Source organism: Arachis ipaensis, chromosome B10 (genome assembly GCF_000816755.2).
Source record: "Arachis ipaensis cultivar K30076 chromosome B10, Araip1.1, whole genome shotgun sequence".
NCBI classification, from domain to species: Eukaryota; Viridiplantae; Streptophyta; class Magnoliopsida; order Fabales; family Fabaceae; genus Arachis; species Arachis ipaensis.
Genome location: NC_029794.2, coordinates 115,159,008 through 115,167,483, shown reverse-complemented (window position 1 = coordinate 115,167,483; position 8,476 = coordinate 115,159,008). Strand labels below are relative to the sequence as shown.

At 39.3% G+C, this 8,476-nt stretch overlaps 1 protein-coding gene across 1 annotated transcript; it reads right to left on the bottom strand.

The window, feature by feature from the left end:
• Positions 4,714-8,476, bottom strand: LOC107622892 (ultraviolet-B receptor UVR8). Its single transcript, XM_016324960.2, has 5 exons — positions 8,270-8,476; positions 7,999-8,175; positions 6,683-6,718; positions 6,402-6,559; positions 4,714-6,313 (listed from the first exon to the last, which is right to left on the bottom strand). The coding sequence occupies exons 1-5, from the start codon at positions 8,361-8,363 to the stop codon at positions 5,036-5,038; spliced, it is 1,743 nt and encodes a 580-aa protein (XP_016180446.1). The 5' UTR covers positions 8,364-8,476; the 3' UTR covers positions 4,714-5,035.

The following is an 8,476-nucleotide window of genomic DNA, read 5'->3' as shown; positions in this document are numbered from 1 at the left end:
TCTTCCCCTCTCTAACTCGAGCTCCTTCTTCTTCCCATTTCTCTCTGTTGCCACTTCTTGTCGGCTTCCGTTACGGTGTCGTGTTGTGCCACACGTTTTCCCTTTTTCAACTTAGTCTTTTATACTCTTGTCTCCTCTCTATCTTTTTCTTTCTCTGCCTCTTCCTCTTCTCTTGTCCCCTCTCAGTCTCTCTTTGCCTCCTTTATTCCAAAATTAATTATTCCATTACCTCATTTTGTTTTACTTCATACACAACCAACCATCAATTTTCATAGATGAATTAACTAAACATTCTCATTACTCATCAATTTTCAGTCAATAAAAGCTAAAAATAAAAAAATAAAAAGGGTTAAGTACGATTTTGGTTCCTAAGGTAGGAGTTAAAAATTTTTTTCGTCCCCAACCTTTTTTTGTTTACAAAATCGTCCTTAAGATTTAACTTAATTTTAAAATCGTCCTTCGGACGAAAGTACTCTTCCCCCTTCTTCCTCAAAATTAACAAAAGCAGAACCTGAAGCTGAAGCTAAAGCTGAACCAGAAGTTGAAGCAGAAGCATATGCAACACCAATAAAACAACAACTAGAAGTACAACAAAAACAACAACAACAATGGATAATGGAATCAAAAGAACAACAACAACAAAAGCAACTAGAAGCAGAAGAACAACAACAATAATGGACTAAAACAAGAACCCAGAAAATCATCATCATCATCATCAAGAACCCAGAAAAACAAGAACCCAGATGCAGAACTCAGAACTCAGAAAAATAAGAAAATCATCATCATCGTCAAAACTCAGAACCATTGACAAAACTCAGAACTAAAATTCTTCCTCTTTCATTAACAAAACTCATATGCAATTGCAATAATCAGAAATTCCTAAATTCATCTTCAATTACAAGAACCAAAAATCCATAAATATAATTACCAAAAATTCCTTTGAAAACCCTTGTTGCAGATTTCGCACACGACCACGACCACCACCTCTTGGATGACGACGAAGAACACGAGGGTGCAGGCCAGACGCGTCGCGGCAAAGCTAGGGCGCAAGTCGCAGCGCTGCGAAGTCGAGGTGCGGCAAGATGAGGGCGACAGCGAGGCGACGACAACAGTGAAGGCGAGGAGAAACGGTGAACGACGATGAGGAGTGGCGGCGGGGAGCAGCGACAATGGCCCTTCCCCCTTCCCCTTCCCTTCCCTTCCCTTCCCTTCTCCCTTTTCTTTCCCAAACCAAACACCCCCGGATGATATCCTTCCCCCTTTCCCCTTCCCTCGTAACCCTTTTTTTCTTTTTTTTTTAGTTAGGGGTCTTTTCGGAATAAAAATAAAAAATTTGGTAAAAAGGACGATCTTAAAATTAAGTTAAACCTTGAGGACAATTTGTAAGCAAACAAAAGTTGGGGATGAAAAAAATTTTTAGCCCCTACTTTAAGGACCAAAATCGTACTTAACCCTAAAAAAAAGGAAAGAAAAATTGATGTGCTTCTTAAGAAGTGATCACTGAAATAGGACCTGTGGTTTGACATCAAAAGGTTGAGAATGGCGAACTCCGCTGCTACTCTTGTCTCTGCTACATCGGTCGAGTTCGAGAACAACTCTGACAGCAGAACGATGACATAGCGACGCAGCTGGTGTAGAAGAAAAAGCAGAGAGGCGACGCGACAACGCGCTGACTTGTTTGAGCCAAGAGTTGTGAACTGGAGTAGAAGACGCGAGTCGGTTCTATAAGCTAAGATCGACGATGGTAACGGCTCTCGGTGCAGCTGAAAAACAGAAGGCACCGAGTGCAGCGCCATAATAATAATAACGAAAAACTAATAGAGCAGTAGAAGTTGGAAAAAGGGGAGGAGAAAGGAAAGGAAAAGGGAAAGGGCCTCAAGTTGGAGAAGGGAAAGGGCCTCAGATTGGGGAAGGAGAAGGAAAAGGAAAAGGGAAAGGGAAAGGAAAATGGAAAGGGAACTGAGAATGGGTTGGGGAAGGGGAAGGGGAGCATGGAAGGGAAAGGTGAACTGGGGAAGGGTTGGGATGGGGAGTGTGTTTTTTTTTTTTTTTAATAAATACAAAAAGACGTCATTTCAGTCTTTCTCAATGGTAAGGATGAATAGAAATTATTTTAGGGACTACTATGAGTTCCGGAGGGCAATTTCAGAGATAAATTTGAGTAATTATTAACTTTAGGGATCACTTTAAGGCTCGAGTGCAAGTTCATGAATTACTTTAAGATTTAACTCGATGTTCGTTTAAAGAAAAAAGAATTAACTTATTTTCAAAAATTGTTTATAAAAACATATTAATCTCATTTATTTGAAAATCCAAAATCTAATTTAGTAATAATTTATTTTCAGAAAAAAAATTATGTCAAAACTTAAAATTTATTTTTTCTCGGAAGGTAAATAGTTGATAATTTTTATGTTAAAAGAATAAAAAGTAGCATATAAAATTATTATTATATCCCTCAATTATTATATTTCTTGTTAAAGAATTCTTTTATTGACATTAGGGGTGTTCATGGTTTGGTTAATCCAAAAACCAAACTAGTTTTTTGGTTATCTAAAAATATAGTCTTGATTAATTAATCAAATTGATTGTATATGATAAAATCGGTTATTAACCGATTAGTAAAATTTGAAACCGATTTTTAACCAGTTATTAAAATAAAAACCGATTTTCACACCAAAAAATTGGGTTTTCACCAAAAAATTGGTTTTTATACCAAAAAATTAGTTTTGCAATTAAAAATCGGTTTTTACACAAAAATTAATTTTTACATACAAAAACCCAAAAATTTTAACATTTTTTTAAATTGAATTTTTTTATCTAAATTTTTTTTCTTTCTAAATGATACGTGTAACATTTGTAAATAATGAAATACCTTCCATTGCTTCGTTCTTTTTTCTTTCTTATCTCTTTTCAGCATTTTCTATAAATAATTTTTTCTAATGTAAATAATTTTCTTTCTAAATGATACGAGTAACTTTTTCTTATCTCCTTCTCTCCATCTCTCTCCTTCTCTCTGGGGAAGAAGCAGGGTAGAGTAGTTGGTTAACTCGTTAGGCTCATGACCTGAAGCTTGCAGGTTCAAATCTTGCCCCGCCATGTCTTGATTTAAAAAAGTCAACACTTGAACCCTAGTTTCCATCGAGCAGAAGCAAGACGGACCATCTTGAGGGAAGAGGGCTGTATCCCTGATGGCTATGAATGGCGCGAAGTACTCTTGTGTACCGCAGATTTAGATCCAAATGCACTCGGCTCGCGCGCAACCCCGCCCCGTCAAAGCGTGATTTCCGGTGAAACTCCTGGCGTCAAGATCTGGCACATTTCTCCCATGCTTTTCTTTGTTGGTAAACCCAACTAGCGATTGACAACAAAGAAGTCTTTCCTCTTGTTGGGGGGAGCAGAATTCTCACGATAGGAAAAAGAAAAATGAGGAACCAACGATTCTCTCTCCTTAAACAACCGATATCCTCCACACTTAATCAACATTTGATAGATTATCCAACCCCGAGCAATCCTAGTTATTGGTGGGGCTTCGGTTCGTTAGCTGGTATTTGCCCTCTTTCTCTCTCTTATTCTCTCTCTCTCTTCCCCTTCTTCTCTTTTCTTATCTCTCCCCTTTCTCTCTCTCTCTCCTCCTCTATGTCTTCCTCCTCTCTCTCTTTTCTCTCTCCTCTCTCTCGCTTTGGAGAGAAGAGGAGAAAAGAGAGAGGAGAGGGATAGAGAGTGAGAGAAGGCTGAAAGAGAAAGAGAAAAGAGAGAGTAGAAGAAGAAAGAAGAGAAGGAGAGAGAAGGAAGAGAGGAAGAGGAGGAGAGAGAGAGAGAAGGGGAGAGAGAGAAAAAAAGAAAAGGAAAGAGAGAGGAGCGAGAGAGAGAAATAGAGAAAAGGAAAAAAAGGAGAGAGAGAGAAAGAGAGGGGAGGGGAGAGAGAGAGAGAGAGAGAGAGAGAGAGAGAGAGGAGAGAGGGAAGGAGAGGAGAGAGAGGAGTGAGAGAGAGAGAGGAGGAGGAGGAGATAGAGGATGGGAGAGATGAGTAGAAAGGAAGGGGAGGAGAGAGATAAAGAGAGAGAAGGGAGGGGGAGAAAGAGGGCAAAGAGAGAGAGAAAGAGATAGAGGGGAGAGAAGGAGAGAAAGAGAGAGGGGAGAGAGCAAAGGAGAGAGAGGGAGAGAAGGATAGAGAGATAAGGGAGAGAGAAAGAAAGTGGAGGTGGAGAGAGAGAGAGAGAGAGAGAGAGAGAAGGGAGGGAGAAAGTGAAAGAGACAGATAGGGGAGAGAGAAGAGGACAGAAAGAGAAGAGAGAGAGAGAGAGAGAGAGAGAGGAGATAGAGAGGGAAGAGTGAGAAAGAGAAAGAGAGAGAAGGAAGAGAGAGAGAGAGAAAAGAAGAGAGCGGGGAAGAAAGGGGGAGAGAGAGGGGAAAGAAGGGGGAGAGAGAGGGGGAAAAGAAGAGAGAGAAGGGGAGAAAGATAATGAAAAATTTAATTTGGTTAACCAATTCTAAAAAATATGGATATGATTTTTAAAATTATTTTATTAAATTGGTTAACCAAAATTTAGTTATAATTTTTTAACCGGTTAACCATATTTTAGTTTTTTTATGAACACCCCTAATTGCAGAGGTTTCCTCTAGCAGTGAGACTACTACTCTTACACAGAGTATATGTGAAATGACCAACCTACTGAAGCAGATGCAGTTGATATAATATTCCTAGAAATATAATTCGATGAAATATATTTTTTATTATCGAAATGAAAGCTCACTTAAAATGGCATTTTACATATGTCCTGCCGTCCTGGGATCAAATTCAGGCTACAAGGGGAATGAATACATATCTTATACATGTTATTGACACAAATTTTACATATCTTTAGGCTTAAACAATACACATATAGAACGAGGCACCGAGGATTGATGCAAGGTGCAAAATAGAATGATCAAATAAAGCGATAAGTAGGCATGCCATGCCACCCTGCAAAACTGGAACATGATCACCTAGCTCATTGCCTTTTGTGTGTTGAACAATTTGTTCCTCTCATACATACTAATTTTTCGGCTCCGGTGATTGGAGGCACTCCTTTACAATTTCCTTGATCCTTCTCTTCATTTGTTTATCTTTCACACCAGCAAGCATGTCCCGGTAGAACATTTCCAACCTCATTAGCGTCCTATGATCTGCAGTCTCCAACATGTTCTCCCATTCTTTTGCAATGTTGAATGAACCTGAATCCTTCAATGAAGCAGGGACATCTTGCTCAGCAAAAGGTTTTCCGAAAACACAACCATGAAGTATGCTAGCATATTGTTCCATTGTGGATAGCTTCAATTGAAGCTGCTTCAGCTCATTCAGTGCCGAGGATAATTTCTCATCTGTTTCTGTTTTTACTTCGGCCTCCTTTTCTTTCTCTCTGTCCTGCTCGAGGGAGCTCTTTGATTCCTCTTCCTCTGAATCTTCGGTCGCTGGAGGCCACCGCACCTTGGTGGGGGTATAACAGTCCAATTCGTTACCGGTTCCAAGAACTCCACATCGCCCTCTACCCCAAGACCACACCTTATATCCATCCCGCGCAACAATAACAGTATGTGCAGCTCCACATGCAACTTGAACCGGATCTGGAAACTTAGGTTGGTATGGAGCACAAGGTTTAAGCAAGGGTGAGAGGGCATCACCAGAATCTGATGAACCACGACCAGCATCAGGGCATAAGCCAAGACCCTTCTCCATTCCCCATGACCACACATCCCCTGATGAGGAAACCACACTTGTATGAAACAAGCCGCAATCGATACCAATAAGAGATATATCTTGCGGCAAGTCTTGAACAGGTGTAGGAAATAATGCGCTTTGTGTTGTTCCATGCCCGAGTTGGCCATTATCCCCAAGGCCAAAAGTCCAGCACTTGCTTTCCAACTCGGTAGATTTCTTTTTGCGAGTGAGCAAGGCAGTGTGAGCAGCACCACATGCTATGTCATAAATTGTCCAAGGGGACTCCTCATCAAATGTTTTCACAACTTCTGGATGTGCCCTGTTCTCCCTATCCCCCAATCCTAACTGGCCATGGTTGTTAAAACCCCAAGAGTAGCAGACCAAATCTTCACCATTGTTTGATTCTCCGGCACTAACCAATGCTACAACATGCTCATTTCCACATGCAACCTTGGCAACATTAAGGCCATGAAAGGCCAGTATTGGCATTGGAATGAAACTACTTACAAGAGAGAATTCACCTTTGCTTTCTTGTGGGCAGTTTCCCCACATCCAGAGGGTGCCACGATTATCAATAGCCATAGACATCATTCCTCCTGCTTTGACAGCATGTATCTGCCAAAATTAAATGGGCAAAAACACACATTAAGACATTCTCACGATGTTTTATGTTTTAGGATGAAATTCATGTTTCTTATTGTACCTTAATTGATCCTTTTCCTTGTACTTCAGAGACACCAGTTGAAGAATCAAGTGGGTGCGACTCGGGAAACTTATTCAATAAGTGGGGCGCTAGGTTATAAACTCCACCAATAGAATTTTCATCAGGTGTGTCCTCTCCGTCAGTGCCAAGTTGACCATCCATACAGTAGTCAAGGATGTAGATACTAATCATGAATATAAAGTAAACAAAACTCTTAAAGTAAAAATAAGTAATATCCGTAACTGAATTCGACTAAGTGACTCCCAGCATATTAAGGATACAAATATTGTAACCCCAACTCCAAACGGACCCGTCATCTGTCAACACACAGAAGGAAGAGTTATTGCGGCAAAAAACAAATTCCAATAAGATGAACCTGCCTAAGATTACACCAGATACCTAGTATTCATGGTGCTACATATCTATGTCAGCACAAAATTCCAAAGACATCCACATGATATTCACTCTTGCAAAAGCAGGGTATAGTAATTGACCCATTTTTGAAGGGAGAGAGACTGAATTCTTCTTCCCTTGTTAGCACTTATCAATGTTTACTCTGAGACCCAAAGGACATAAAAAAGGCAAAAATTGGGCATATTTATTCACACCATTACACTTGCAATGCAATTAAGAAGATGCATAAAATTTGTTATACAGTCTCAAATATTTTTCTCCATATTAATTTCATATAGTTGATGTTAGCAACTATTACTACTCAAAAAGTAGCCTTACATATAGTTTTAAAATGCAGCCAATAATACAGCAAGAGTCTGGCAACATATCATTAAAAATCATTCTAATGTCTTAGCTGACATAACAATTTATCATATATTCCTTATTCCCTTATATAAGCTTATAAAGAAAAAGGGTTCAATTGTTCCTCTTTTGATCAAATTAATTAAACATATGCTAAAAAAAGCCAGATACTACATTGTAGTGAATCTTTCATTTATTTGTTTATACCGGTTAATCTAAGAATTCTGCAATAGTAAAATGTGTTAGAATGCATACAAACCTTTAAATATCATATGACCAAACAAGTCTTCAGTATAAGCAGACTGAAGGACTTCACAAAACAATTCAACTGAATCAGTCAAATATTATAACATTTTACTCTTGCTTGGTGCAATGAAAGCCATACACCATACCCTTTATCTTTAAGTTCCACCCACAAGTACCAAGTAGTGAAAATCAAAATCTTCTCACTTTCACTCCACTCCCAACTTACCTCCCCTGTTGTCACTCAACACCTTTGTCACTTATGTTCAAATACACAAAACCATAGCTTTTTATTTATTTCTTTCTTCCGAAAAAAAAAAAATCTTTTGAAACATGATTAGAAAAGTTAAAAGATGCAATCTGCATACACTATCAGCAGAAAGTTTTACCCAGAACCTAATCTAACAGCAAAAGTTTCAAACTTTAATACATACACTTTAATTGGTCATATAAGACCACAAATTTGATTAGATGACGCTGCAAACAAGTTTACACTACTCTTAATGTATCAAAATTAATTAACTTCAAAAAAGAAAAATAATAAATAAATAAATAAAGGGAAATTGAGAAGGTGTGAAGAGTTACACTGTTACAGAACCTGCAAGAGCAAGATTATGATAAGCACCAGAAGCAATAGCAACAATTTTGGGTGTGTCTGCTTCTCCTCCATTAGGGTTCTGAAACTTGACCTGAACTGGTAAAAGCTCATCCTTTTCTGAACCATGGCCAAGCCTCCCAAACATTCCTCTTCCCCATGAGTACACACTCCCATCCCCTGCATCCAACAACACCGGAACATTATTTCCCTCTTTTACACACAGAAAAAAAACAGAGAAATTTGAGGGTCTCTTTGAATATAGCGGTGTTACCGGTAAGAAGGAGAGTGTGCGCTTCCCCGGCAGTGACGGCGATGACCTTGTGCGATGGGTTGCCGGAGTTTGGAATGTTTCCGGCGTCGTCCATGGTCTCCGGCGAGTTCGCAAAACCAGAAGCTGAGCTGCCACTCACATCACAGAACACAGATGCTGTCGACTGTTTTTCCTGATAAGCTCGATTCGATCGCGTCAATTATTGCA

Coding starts and splice junctions, on each gene's coding strand:
- LOC107622892 (XM_016324960.2), bottom strand. CDS start 8,363: ATGGACGACGCCGGAAACATTCCAAACTCCGGCAACCCATCGCACAAG. Junction 8,176..8,269: donor GCACACTCTCCTTCTTACCG/GTAACACCGCTA, acceptor TGTTGGATGCAG/GGGATGGGAGTGTGTACTCA. Junction 6,314..6,401: donor AAGGAAAAGGATCAATTAAG/GTACAATAAGAA, acceptor TAATTTTGGCAG/ATACATGCTGTCAAAGCAGG.